The sequence below is a fragment of the Ambystoma mexicanum genome, chromosome 11 (assembly GCF_040938575.1).
Source record: "Ambystoma mexicanum isolate Mex_15411 chromosome 11, UKY_AmexF1_1, whole genome shotgun sequence".
In the NCBI taxonomy this organism is placed as follows: domain Eukaryota; kingdom Metazoa; phylum Chordata; class Amphibia; order Caudata; family Ambystomatidae; genus Ambystoma; species Ambystoma mexicanum.
The window spans coordinates 37,146,061-37,161,026 of NC_090934.1; the positions used below are offsets into that span (position 1 = coordinate 37,146,061).

General features: G+C 45.6%; 1 protein-coding gene across 3 annotated transcripts in view; it reads right to left on the reverse strand.

The window, feature by feature from the left end:
- The window catches only part of IQCC (IQ motif containing C), a 114,082-nt gene that overhangs the window by 57,238 nt on the left and 41,878 nt on the right, over positions 1 to 14,966 (reverse strand). For 2 of the 3 annotated variants that reach the window (XM_069622486.1, XM_069622485.1), the window contains exon 2: positions 9 to 152. The exons of the other annotated variant lie outside the window; for it this stretch is intronic. In XM_069622486.1, the coding sequence (XP_069478587.1) occupies positions 9 to 152 (144 nt within the window). The remainder of the gene's footprint in view (positions 1 to 8; positions 153 to 14,966) is intronic. 3 annotated transcript variants of the gene reach the window in all.

Consider the following 14,966-nt stretch of genomic DNA (forward strand, 5'->3'; position numbering starts at 1 on the left):
CAACTTACTGCTCTGCAGAAGCCAGGTCTGGGAATAAAGTGACCACTCCATCGCAGACCATCCAGGCTGCCCTCGATGTCCTGCACAACACACTCGTAGTCCTTGCGCAGGCGTAGGAACCGGCGTCTCACCAGGAAGCCTCGGACATGGGCCTGTGGGTAGAACGAGACGAGACACCGTTAGGAGAGCGGCCAAATTCTTCTGAAAGTGGCCTAGCCGGCACAGGGAACCTTACACCTGTACCCAGCCCCTTGCTCTGCCCAAAAACACAGCCTGCGCATCAACCTTGGCCCTGGAACAGGCTTTGCACATCACCCAAGACATTGGGCCTGGCAGAAACGCTGCCCCTGCGGTTCTCTAGACCAGCGGTATTCAAACTGTGGGTCGTGACCCCCCAGGGGTCCGCGGGTGCATCCCTGGGGGGCCCTGAGCTCAACAAGAAATATTATTTTTTTAAAACATTCTTTTTTTTTTTTTTAGATTGGAAGAAATGGGCAGGGGTGGCTCACATGGTCGGGCGGGCTGAAGCATGAAACTGTGGCCCGCAGTTGTAAATGGATATTCACTCCTTTAGTCACAGACTGGGCCTCATTACAACTATGGCGGTACGGTAACAACGGTGCCGGTAAGTTACCGGCACCGTTGCTACCGTACTGCCATAGTAAGAGTTGTGCTTGCGGGTGCCTGACAACCCGCCAGGTCTGACCAGGCAGGCCGTGCGGCACCCGCGAGCACAGCTCGTCGGATGCGCCGGCACCATTATTAATGGTGCTGGTGCATCGGATCTCCCCATTCCCATTGAGCCCATTTGGGGCTCAATGGGAATGGGGATCTACCGGTGCCGGCACCCGCGAAAGGGGAATTATCAGGTCTGCCTAACTCGGCATGACCCGGTAGTTGCCCATTCGCGGGTGCCAGATGCAACTCAGGAGGCAGCCGTGCCGGTTTTACCGGCACAGCTACCGCCAGGGTTGTAATGAGGCCCACTGTTTCAATAGTACCCAAGGGGGTGCTTTGTGTTAAAATGTAAGTAAATTGTGACAAATGGCGGCTCATCCATAATGGCAAGGGGGCGCCCACCCAGTGAGCCCCTCACCCATTATGGAGGAGCTAAGGAGCCAGCCCAGTGAAACAGTGAGCACTCCCTCAGCTGCTTTTTCCAGCTGATGGAGTGCTCCTGGGCTGGCTGAACTGTCAAAGGGAAACACTGTTTCCCTTTGACAGTTCAGTTTAGTTCCCCAGCCGCATATGCTCACCGAGCCATGCAAGTGCTGGGGCGTTTTGCTTCACCAGCATTGCATAGCTCATTGGAAATGCTGGTTGGGGCACTGTATGTCTGTATGTCCGAGGGGGAGCTCCTGCGCCTCCTCGCACATATGGACAGAGCAGCCTGGAGTAGGGCGTTTCAGCACCCACACTCAGGGCAATGCAGAAGGTACATTTATGTTCATTGTTTTTATTTAAACTTGTGTATGGATGCGTGTATGCTTATGTTATGGGTGAGTGAATGGTGATGGATGCTCGTGTGAATGATAGTGATTGCTGTATGAATGTGCAGCGCCTTGCATACACACATAATCATGTTGATTGTGTTAGGCCCAGGGGACAGGGATGGTATCTTTTTACTGGACATCTATCATAGATGTCCAGTAAAAAATGCAATGCCTGCCCCCTGGGCCCCCCAGCACCAATTGCAAACTGTTTGGCTATTTACCCATTTTTTTGTTAACAGTATGCTCTTCAATGCAACATTTTAACCCATTATTTAAAAAAATTCACAGGGGGAAACCCCTTGACCCCCCCTTTATTGGTTCGGCTCCCTCACTATGCTCGGTCACTATGGCATTTTTGGGGGAAATAGTAAAACTCACCAGCCGCCACTGGCCATCAGACTGTGTTGGGAACGGGGTGGGGGGAACCCAGGGACTATGGTGGGAGCACAAAGGGCAGGAACCATGGGATAGTGGTGGGAGCAGATTGGGGTGAGCCCAGGGTGTGTGATGAGGTGGGGAGAGACCAGGGACTGGGTAGGAGTGGGATGAGGGAGCCCAGCGACTGTGATGGGAGCAGGTGACGGCGCGCAATATATACTGTCCATTTGGCATTTCTGGGGGGTCCCGACCTGCCCAAATTTTGCTCAGGGGGTCCCTGGCCAAAAAAAGTTTGAAGACCACTGCTCTAGACAGACACACTGCCCAAAGCACGGGGGCAGAGAAGAACTAGGACGTTCAATCTGCAATCCAATGTACAGAACACACATGGTTTAAACTCTGGTGCCAGATTAAAATGTACACCAAAAATCTGCAATACAATGAAAAATAATCATTCCCACCAAAGATCAACTAGAATCATCAGCTGGCATTTCTGGGGCACATCACAAAATGGGAACCCATGTACAAACCAATACATCCCTTACAAACATAAAAAAAAAGATCCAAGAAAGTCATTAAGCAACCAAATAGAAGCTAGAGTGCGGGCAACACAATACACGAAAAGACAGAAAACCTGCCCAAGACTCAAGACTCCTAATCCGGGTCAGAGCCACACACTCTCCCCAAATACAGACTAGTTGGCTATGGCGAGAAGCAGCGTCCAGCGCAGATCACAGCAGAGAGGCGAGAGCATCAGCCGGAGGTGTGCAGGCCGAGGGGCTTGCTGGGCTGAGCCGCTCTCCTTGCATCCAAAAGGCTGCGAGACCTGGATCTGTCCACATTGGGAGAGGAGGCGAAAAGGGAAAACCAGCGGCAGAGGGAGGCCCATGCATAGAACATGGGGAACGGAATGCACGGCCAAAGAGCAGTGAACAGCGTTAATAATTCAGAGTACAGAGTAATGTATGAGATCACTTATCCACTTTCGCAATCGTTGTCGTCATGCCAAGAAGTGATCTCGGACTGCACTGCAGGGCTGTGCCCGCCTACTGAAGCCTCAACTGCAGGGGTCCCGCGCTCATAGCCCCCCATTGCTCCCAAACATCACTCACCGATCCACTTACAGGGCTCTTACTTCCACCACAGTCCCGCGCAGAAGTCTGCAGGGTGTCACCGTCTTTACCCAAATGTATGCACGTGCCGCATCAGATGCAGTGCCGTTTCCTTCTGCCACACTGTCGCCCCATGTCCCAAAGCCCCGGCCCCCTTGCCCTGCCACCATCATCCTGGCGAGCCACTCGCCTGCAGAGGTTTCTCCCCAGGTCCCGCTTCATCCCTGATCCCCATCACATGCAGGGCCGTTTCCTCCTGCCACACTGTCGCCCCATGTCCCAAAGCCCCGGCCCCCTTGCCCTGCCACCATCATCCTGGCGAGCCACTCGCCTGCAGAGGTTTCTCCCCAGGTCCTGCTTCATCCCTGATCCCCATCAGATGCAGGGCTGTTTCCTCCTGCCACACTGTCGCCCCATGTCCCAAAGCCCCGGCCCCCTTACCCTGCCACCATCATCCTGGCGAGCCACTCACCTGCAGAGGTTTCTCCCCAGGTCCTGCTTTATCCCTGATCTCCATCAGATGCAGGGCTGTCTCCTACTATACACTTGCAGCCTCCCCTTATCCAACACCATCATCCTGGCGAGCCACTCACCTGCAGAGGTTTCTCCCAAATGGTCCTGCTTTATCCCTGATCCCCATCACATGCAGTGCCGCTTCCTCCTGCCACACTGTCACCCCATGTCCCAAAGCCCCGGCCCCCTTACCCTGCCACAATCATCCTGGCGAGCCACTCACCTGCAGAGGTTTCTCCCCAGGTCCTGCTTCCTCCCTGATCCCCATCACATGCAGTGCTGTTTCCTCCTGCCACACTGTTGCCCCACGTCCCAAAGCCCTGGCCCCCTTGCCCTGCCACCATCATCCTGGCGAGCCACTCACCTGCAGAGGTTTCTCCCCAGGTCCTGCTTCCTCCCCGATCCCCATCACATGCAGGGCCGTTTCCTCCTCCCACACGGTCACCGCATGTCCCAAAACCCCGGCCCCCTTACCCTGCCACCATCATCCTGGCGAGCCACTCACCTGCAGAGGTTTCTCCCAAATGGTACTGCTTTATCCCTGATCCCCATCACATGCAGTGCCGTTTCCTCCTGCCACACTGTCGCCCCATGTCCCAAAGCCCCGGCCCCCTTACCCTGCCACCATCATTCTGGCGAGCCACTCACCTGCAGAGGTTTCTCCCAAATGGTCCCGCTTTATCCCTGATCCCCATCAGATGCAGGGCCGTTTCCTACTACACACTTGCAGCCTCCCCTTATCCAACACCATCATCACTGAGAACCACTCATCTGTGGAGCGGTCACTACCATGTGCTCCTTTATCCTGATGCCCATCACATGCAGGGACCTCTGCTCCTACTACACTTGCAGCCTCCCCTTATCCAACACCATCATCACTGAGAACCACTCATCTGTGGAGCGGTCACTACCATGTGCTCCTTTATCCTGATGCCCATCACATGCAGGGACCTCCGCTCCTACTACACTTGCAGCCTCCCCTTAACCCACACCTATCATCCTTGAGAACCACTGATTGTTGGGCAGAATCATGTGCAGTACCCTTTGGGAACACTACACACAATTAAGACTACAAGTGTAAGTACAATTGCACCTTTGGTACAAGCTTGTACTACACAGTAAAGTGGTAGCGATGGCTGAGCAGCCAGAATTCTCTCAAGAGTTGAGTGAGCAGTAGAACAAGTTACACAAAAGGGGCCAACAAATACAGTGATTCAAATAAACACTTACTCAAGGTTTCTTGCTAAAAGAATATTTATTTACACAGTCAGTTTGAAAACATTACACTAGCACAAGCAGCTCAATATCTCACTCTAATAAATCACAAATACACAACAACCAGTAAGTAAATGAACAAGTTCAGCTCCCCTGAAGTGGGAGCAAAATGGCACTTCAGATACTTTCCAAAGGGGTAAAAAGACAAGGTTATAAGAATCAGCAGCAATACTTGCATAGGCAGGGCAAATGGTTTCAGTAAACTACAACCAGCAATTCAGTTCATAGGCCTGGGCCAAAGTCAATGGTTTAGGCTTGGCTAGGCGAAAAGTTAGACGAATGTTTAGGGAAGGGCAAGCCTTCGAAATCGGGAAAGTTTCACAAACTTTCACTGCGGCCGAAAAGATTTCTGGACCGTGTTTGCACAGTAACTTTAAAATGAAGAAGAGCTGTAGCTGAGGCAGTTGTTCCTGGCAGTTTGAGCAGATTTCGCTGTTCCTGAGCTTCAGTTGTGGGGACAAGAAGGAGGACGTCGGGAGTTTCCTGCACTGCCCAGCGATGAGACCAAAAGCTTAGCAAAATGTTGGTTTAAGGTGTGAGTGCCTTCAAGTCCACAAGCTGGTTTCCTTCCCCCCGGCTATCCAGTTTTCAACAGCACTCTGAAGAAAATGCGACCAGGAAGGGTACAGAGTCCAGGTGGCTTGCGAGTTGGTTGTTCCCACCAAACTCAAGGGAAGAAGTTAAACTTGAAGGGCTTCTTTGTCGATGGAGTTTCAGGCAATTCGGACCTGCAGCAGGACTTCACAGGTCGTCCAGGGATTGCAGCAGTCCTCTTCCGTCAGCTCGTCTACCGTTCTTTCGTTCCAGTGGTCGACTCTGCTTTCCAAGTCCATAGACCTGCTTTCAAACAGTTGTCCCCCACCCCCATTCATTCCAGCCTGGCTGTCACTCACACAGCAGGGTGGCTGTCCTTGCCGGACAGCCAGCCGGCCAATCACGCCCGAGTACATTCAGATATCCTAGGAGACTAAGCACAGGGAGTTCCACGCACCTCCCTCACAACCTGTCCATCCCAGACACTCAGGCGCCAGAGGATGGCTTCAGCATTAAAGCCCACCAAAGGCCAACGAACAAAGGGACCAAACCTGGTTTGGCGCGCAGAGACAAACACAAGAAGGAACTTTCCTAAAAGAAAATGGCGAAAAATGTTGAGCGGAGTGTGTTTTTACTGATAGGTCTGGGGCGCCATATTGAAAAACATAGCTGACCCGATCTTTAGCTACCGTTGTTAGCGGTCGAGAAAAATCATGCTAGCTTGATCTAAACCACTGCCACCAGCCATGTAAAGTAGGAAAGGGTAACATTGGACTGTTACATGAGTGTATTGACTCGGGGGAAGCTAGGCAACCCAGCCAACACTCTATAGAAAAATAGTGTGTGCTGGGTCTGCAAATTTAAAGAGACTAGTAAAGTGGTCTGCGGAGTGTTTGCCGAGTGTTTGGCAGTGAAGAAGGAGAAGGAGAAACCCTGTTACCCATACTCTCTGCTGGAGTCTGTTCTGGAGTCTGTTCTTTGTTTCTACAATTGGAACCCATAAGAACCACCCACAGACGCGGAGCGTAGTGGAGTGTTTGCCGAGTGTTCGCCGATGTGTGAACAAATGGACCTCGAAACATCAGGAGAATTGCATCCAAGAACACGGAGCAAGGTACGTGTATTAGACGACCTGGCTGAAAAGCAGCCCTTTATTTCATCATTAGTCACTACATCCATTCCAGCTAATACAAAGACAGCTGTAAAAAACATTGGAAAGCAATGTAAGAAACTGCCAACAAACTTATGTTCCAATAAAATATGTAAGACGATCACAAATGAAATGTTCTCACCGATCTCGCCAAGTGACTGCTCCTCACCGCTGTTGGGTGCTTGTGTGGCGTCTGGAGGGTCGCCGCTGGGTCTTGGGGAGGCGTGTGGTTGCCGCCGTGACTCTAGCACCCTCCGCGACGAGGTGCGCGCAGTCGTTGTGGCTGTAGCTGGTGACCGGAGCGACCAGCGAGATGGGTGTGTGGGGGAGGCGGGACGGGGGAGGTGCAGGAGCCACCTGCGCACGCCAAGTTGATGGCGAGCGCTGGCGAGGGCAGCCTCCATGCGGCGTGCCGCGGGCGAGAGGAATCGAGTTGTGGAGCGGGTGCGGGTGTTGAGCCTCCGTATTCCGCCGCGACCTCTTGGCGGGCGGCTCGGAGGGAGTGAGCGCCGGGCTCCACGGAGGCGAAGGGCTGAGAGATTCGCTTCCTGATGTGGGCGGAGACTGTCAGGAGTCTGAGCCGACTCCGCGTGCAGCACGCACAGGGAGCAGAGTTAACCCCCTGTTGCCTGGAGATGCGGAAAGCCAAATCAAAGAGCATGCATCCACGGAAAGGCCAACGCAGTCGGGCCTCTGTGGTAAGCATGTCATGGCTCAACAATTGGACCCTGAGAGAAATCAGGTAGTTACTTTCGCCCCACCACTCGCAAATGAAACGATCAAAAATAAAGTGCCCAAAACACTAAATGAAAACACACATGTTGAAGTTTCAAAAAAAAAAAAAACACCAGTATAAAAAGGATGAATACTGGCGCAGATGATGATCAAGAGAAAGGTTTGGAAACCTATGGTTTACAAAAACTGAAGAAACAGACTAAAAAAAAAGGTGTTACTCTACATCTGAGATCGGTACTCTAAGATGGCATTTCAATGGGAAACCTGCCCCTCTGGAAACGAGCAAAACCTCAAATAGTGGCAAAACCCAACTGATTAAAAATGCTCATGAAGGCTCCATTTCAAAAACTGTGCTAAAGGAAAAAGACACTCCACTTGTAGGAAACGTGACTTCTGAAATAACAGATGACTTATTAACAAACACAGCGGAGATCATAGACACAAAAAGTAAATTCACCTTCAGGGAAATCTAATGCTATGATCATTAACACAGAGGAAAGTCTATATGAAATAAGTCAGAAAGAAAGTACAGCAAAACAAAGTGGAGAAAAAGTACAAAATGAGTCCTGGGCCTCCAAACGCCCCCGAATTCACTCACCGGAGAAAAATCCTCCCAAAAATTCTCCCAAAAATATACTGAGCGATCTCTCAAATACAGCTAGTAAAGTATCTTTGACTAGCAACATTACAACCAAAGTCTCGTCTGAACCAGAAAATCACAGACAAAAGCCTTTTGAAGAGAGAGAGATAAATAAACAACGTGCTTCAGAAATAAAAGCACTACAAGATCAAATTAAAACATTTTTACCACACACAAAAAAAAGGCCCAAAAGAAACCACGTCATCAGAGGAAAACTCTTCATCCTCATCAGAGTACAGTCCAAATGAGAGTAACAGAAAGAAAGAAATAACCTTACAAAGACGCAAAAATGGCACCACTTATGGAACAACAAATGAGACTAGGTGGCTAAAAGAGGCACAGGAAGCAATCATAGCATCTGTATTGATAACTATGGCTCCTTTTCTAAAACCTTATGAAACTTTAAATGAAAATCAACGAGATCAATCGACAATGATTGCCCTAATGAACAGTAAACTGTGGAATCAGTCATGGACCATATTAAAGAAAAGCGAAGCCGAGAGAAAGAAATGGATGGAGTGGTCCTAAAAACATTGATTGATTTATTGCAAGATGCTAAAACCGATAAACATTATTTTTTAGAAGGGATTCGAGAAATTATTACAACTTTAGCCCCCCAACCAAAAAGGATCGACTCAAGACTGGGCTCCTTGCGACCATGTACATATGAAGAGCAAAGAGAAGTCCACCGTGCTCCATCTGTGATCGGACCTGAACCAACACAGCCCGATGAACATGGAGACCAAGGAGTACACAACACTATGCCCCTGAGCGTAAGACTAACCCCGAAACCAACACAGACCGAAAATGAAATGAGCCAAAATACTACATCTGAGATTGCCGAAAAATTATCGGAAAATGCAGATAAAGTGGCAACAAGTGCTTTTCCAATATTTGATCCTAATGCAAACAAGAAGTCAGAAGTAGTAAAGACAAACAACACAAAAGAAAGGCCAAAAAAGTACATGTAAAACAAAAAATGTGATCAGCAAAGAAAAGAAGAAGATATGCGGGTCAAGGAGTTTCTTGCGAAATGTAAAAGACACAGTGGAAGATGAGCCGCTCAGCACCATATCCTGTATCAAACTCGTAGAGACCCACTCCCAGCTGATCTCAGAAAAGATCCAAACGGTCTCTGTATCTTCAGAAGACGACAGTTCACAGGATGGAAGTATACAAGAACTTCTGGATTGCTCGGTATACGACGACGGAAATGTATAAACAAATGAAACACAGGAAAGAGTGATAATGGATTTTAATATATATGAAGCCAAAGAAGTATGCATTGATCCTAGGGTGGTGGGTAAAGAAGATTTTTTAACCCTAAGTGAAAAATTAAAAAAATGCACAGCAAAATACTCTGAATCAAAAGAAATGAAGGAATGCTCTTTACAGAAAAAAGTGCAATTTCACAACCTGAATAACGTACAACAAAACGAAACAAGAAAGGAGAAATGGCCTTTGAGTGACAAACAAGGAAACTACCGGCCCAATCATAAATGGATGAAGCAAAAACCAAAACCACCAAAAAACACGGTTGTAATATTCGAAAAAATAGCAAGAAATTCGGATGGACTAATACTAAATAGCAGTAATGAAACTTCTACAATACATTCCACAATTGAAAACAATAAAATCAGAAGAAATACTGACAGTAAGCTTCCCTGACAAAGCGCGTGTCGATCTGGTAGGAATTGTGATGAACTCGGTGATACTTGCCTCCATTATGTTAGAGGCACATGAGAACTTTAGAGTACTGGGCTTTAAGATCTCAGAACCAGTAGAGTGCCAAAACACCAATGAAAAACCAGGAACCAGTGAAAAAAACAAAACTGGGCTTTGAGAGAAAATTCTCCGAAGACGATGGAATACATCATATTTAAATCGAAAATTGAAAATAGAAAGCCAAATCAGAGAGAGAACTACCAGTATGATCAGAGTGATTTAGGTGGAAGTAAAAACACAACTGAATTGACCACAGAACCACTAAACAGAATACCGAAGGGAAATGGAAATGAGGAACAAATCCAAAGGCACGAAAAAGAGCATTTAGATAAAATAAAAATAACCATAAGAAGAAACCAAAGAATGGGTGAACCAACGAACCCGCAACAAATAACAAAAGATGACCCGAAATATTGGAATTGGTTAGCTGGCTCTCTTGCTACTAAACCAAAATTGTAGCCACCCAAAAAAGTCCACACTGACCGATGGAAAATAGGAAGCTGGAACACCAGAGGTTTCCGCCATCTCTTTAATGATTTTAATCCATCCTTAAATGAGCTAGACATAATATGCATACAAGTATCCTGCCTAAAAATTGCCCCATTTAAGGAAGGATTCATCGTGCTATGTAATCCCGCTAAAGGAAGCGTGCTTGGAAGACCATCTGCAGGTCTTTTAACACTAATTAAAAACGGGTCAGGAATAAAAGTGATCGAATCTATGAACATTAACCCGTACATACAGGCAACAGTCATACAATTCCAGCTGGAAGCTCCAAAAGTCAAGCAAACAATGTTAATATTGAATGTCTACTGGAATCCCTTAAACATCGAAAGTGAATGCTTCATAGACCAAATAACGGAATGTTTGGATGAAAAAATAGAAGCATACAAAGAACTAAACATCATCATCTGTGGCGACCTCAACGCAGATTGTTTCGAAGAAAATAAAGTGACTCAAAGCGACACAAATCAAAAAAATGATCAAAAATGCAAACGTGGGAAAGTATGGAATGAAGAAATGGAAGCAAGGAGATTGCATAGATTAAATGGTAATACGAAGGGAGATATACCGCCAGCAAAGACCTGGTCAAATGGCAATGTGAGCAATACACTTGATTACATGTTTGTGTGTGAACGATTATTAGCGAAAACTCAAAGTTTCAGGATATCACCTTCAAACTACAGCGATCATGAACCAATTATCGCTGAATTTCTACATTGGGAAACCCGAATAAAGCAAATATGGGATGTAAAAATAGAGCTAGAACATGGCCTAAATCGTTTAAGGTTGAAAAAAAGTGACTTTGATACTGTATTAGAAAAGTGGCAATCTAAAGAAAAAATGTCTGTAGAATATGACACATCACTACAGATATTTAGACAAAGCTCTGGAAAATACACAAAATCAAGAACCAAAAAATTACATGTATATGATCCAGTAGTAGTGATAGAAAAGAGACTAAGAAAAGATCTACGTGCATTGAAAAATGGAAAGAACAAAGGTACGAAAGAAATGTTTCAAAAAAGAAAACAAAAATACAAAAACTGGCAGAAAGCCCATAAATCACAATTGTTACAACAAGATGCAGAAGTCATGCAGAAAGCAATATCTAATGCAAATAGCAGGACATTATGGGACCTGCTAAATGACAAACAATCATCAGCAGCGCTCATGAATCCAATATCAGAAAATGTTTGGATAGAGCACTTTGCAAAATTGTTCAATGAGACAGAAACATCGGATATGGAAAATAACACTAAAGAAGAAAAATCATGTCCCTGGGAAATTCATTTCGATAAGGAGATAAAGTCCCTAATTTTGAGAGCAAGCTCTTCAAGAGCCCCAGGGCCTGATGGTTTATCGAATGCAGTGTTAAAAGAAGACCCAGAAAAATGGACAATTTTCTGCAAAAGACTCTTTAAGAGAATTGTGAAACAGGGTCAAATACCAAAATCATGGAAGTCGGCCATTATCGTCCCAATCTCCAAAAAAGGTAACAGGATGGACCCTAAAAACTATCGGCCAATTGCCTTACTAGATTGTGTTGGGAAAATCTTCGCCACTCTCTTGTTAAAACAATTGAAAATGTGGATCAAGGATTCAAATATATATGACAAAAGACAATCAGGCTTTGTTGAAAATGTGGGGTGTAACTTAAATCTCCTGATTCTTGGATTGATGAAAAGAAGAGCCTATACAAATAAACAAAAACTGTATATAGCCAGCATTGATTTATGGCAAGCATTTGATAGCGTGGAAAGAAGCCGTCTTTGGGAAAAACTGGCCTCTAAAGGTTGTCCTACAGATCTCTTGAAAGCCATCAAAGAACTGTACGCCAAAACCTCAATAAGAGTTAAATTAGATCAAGGCGGTAACCTATCCAAGGATATAAAAACAACAAAAGGCCTTAAACAAGGATGCCCGTTAGCAGCTACTTTGTTCTGCTTTTACATCGAAGACTTACAATACTGCCTCGGAAACAGTAGGACTTTTCCACCTAGATTAAACTGCAGACCGGTCAATCATCTGCTCTATGCAGACGACCTCATAATTTTAGATCACACACAAATTGGTCTACAAAGAGCTTTAAATCAGGTTTAAAAATATATAGAAAACAATGATCGAGAAATAAATGCAGATAAAACCGAAATATTAATATTCGGTGATAAAAGATGGAAAAAGACTAAAAATGAAGAATGGAAAGTTAACGAAACCTGGATAAAACCATGTGATGAAATGAGATATCTGGGAATACAAGTAAGTGGAATAAAAAATGAAGAGCCCTGGAAGAGGATGTTAAAGGTAAAAACAAAACAGCTAACAGCCCAAGCTATCATCATCAATAAAAGATATGGTAAATTTTCCCTTCGACCAGTGATAACATTTTACAGGCTCAAAGTAATTCCAACGTTGATATACGGAGCAGAAACCTGTATGAATATCCCAGAGAAGTTTTGGACCACGTTAGAAGGTCTGTTTTGGAAAAACATCTTACCGATACCGAAAGCAACTCCAATGACGGTAATTCGACACGAACTGGGCCTAACATCGTTATATATACACATCCGCTTCAATAAACTGATGTTGTATAGAAAAACAATGAGTAACCTGATGCCTCCCCAATTTGAATTACTTGGGAAATCCAACAACTATGACGAAAAAGTGGTAGAAGACTGGAAACGAGAAAATGAACAAACTCTGACAGAATTTGCCCTCAAAACCCAAACATTAGCAGAAAATCCAACAGCTGTAAAAAGAGCGCTTTGGGCTGAGGACTGGTCGAACACTGAAATGGAAAGAGCTCGGTCAAAAACCCACACACTCCTGAAATCCAATTGTGGGGTGATGACTATCATACCAGACTATCTGAGAAAGTTCCCAAATCCCAAACAAAGAGATCTGTTATTATGCTTCAGATTGAATACTTTGCAAAACAACAAAGGCAAGATATACTAAAGAAAAAATATGCACAAAGTGCAGATTGTGCAAAAGAAGTGAAGAATCATTAAATCACTTAGTGTTATTTTGCACAGAACTGAGAGACCTGCGAAATTTGTACCTAACTAGTAATATCACTGACTTATGTGGCCTAGATGCAGAGAAATGGTGGAGTAAAATTTACGATTGCCAATCTCCAAAAATAAATTTTGCAACGGTCAAATTTCTAGAAAACACCCTTAAAAGGCTAGACCATATCGATGAAGGAAACGCATCGTAAATCGTGAATTGAATGGTCAAAAGGACGCGTTGTGTAGTGTAGATGTACATTTTATTGTGAATTATTAATTCAATTTTATCTTTATTGCTTTTCTGAGACACAAAATGTATTTTAAGTAGCCAATTTGAATGTGAACGGTCTCTTAGATTTAGTTTAGCCTACTCTGGACTTTCTAGTTTTTTCTACTTTGACCGCTGCCTTGTATTTGCTCGATGTTGATTTGTTGTGACAGATCTTTGCAAAATGAAATGTTTTACTGATTGTGAAAGGTTTGTAATAAACCAAATAACCTTAATAAAAAAAATTTTTTTAAAAAAAAGTCAATTTAACTTTACATGCTCTGGGATACAGTAGTCATTCCCAGAGAAGGTATTTAAACCTTGGGAAGTCTGAAAGACATCCCTGTGCCACTGCACTGAAGGTGCTGTGTGACACAGAAAATGATGATGCCCATGGAACTGTTTTAAAACTCCATATCCAAAAAACACAAATGTAAAACACACATCAAAATGCATGGAAGAGTGGCGAAAAAAAGCTCACTCTTCCCAGGTAAAAATAAAATTAAAATAAAAATAATCAAATCCTAGAAATCCAGCAAAGTTGCTGGGGGTCTCAAAAGGTAAGGAAAATTAGCACATTCTTGAGAATTCTCCCTAAAACTCATCTGTGGAGTGGTCACTACCATGCGCTCCTTTATCCAGATGCCCATCACATGCAGGGAACTTTGCTCCTACCACACCTGCCACCTCCCCTTCTCTGCTCCCATCAACCATGGATCCACTCAGATGCAGAGCTGTCATCCACGTCCACCTCCTCACACCTCCAGGGCTGTCGCCCACGTCCACCGCCCCAGACCTGCAGGGTGGTCGCCCACATCCAGCGTCCCACACCTGCAGGGCGGTCGCCCACATCCAGCGCCCCACACCTGCAGGGCTGTCGCCCCTGTTGTCCTGCTTTACCCCTTGCATCGTGTTAAAATTGTCATCGAGTAAAGGGGAGGGGTTCGGGGGGGGGGGGGAGGGTTTCCCCCTGAACAATGCTGTTTCAGTGGCAGCAGTTGGTGCATTTTAAGCCGCTCTGCCTAGTTTATAGAGTTCGGGGGGGGCGGGGGGAGTGTCAGCTTCTTTCAACCATCCAAATACTAAATGCGTAATGCCCCAGCTCTGAATCATTATTGAAGGTGCAGCGGCAGAACCATTTACATGTTCAAGAGAAATGTGAGTAGACTGGAGACTACAATGAAAGTCTGCATATTTTACATGCTCGGACAAAATCCTTGCTAGCCAGGACAAGTGGGAGCAAAGGCTTCTGTGCGCTATGCCAAACAGTTGGAATAACTTCACCTAGTTTTTTCATTTATAACAGTTACACAGACGAGAGCAGGTGGCATTCTTCCTTCACCAGAAGCAATGCAGGCCAAGTGCAAGTTATACTCGCCAGAGGGGAAACTTCAAAACAGCAACATTACAGGAATTATTCAATGAAAAACATTTCTAAAAAGACGTCCAAACAAGTTCATGCAAAGATAGTGAACTCAAAACACTGAAACCCCCCAGCTCTGTATGATTGGGAACTAAACTGGTACGGAAACATACCAATAGTCTTTATTGGGGTCCAGGTAACAATTGGTTAAGTCACCAATCGCTGGGCCCAAGAGAAGGGTAGCTATAGAGCCTGGGACCACTCCTCT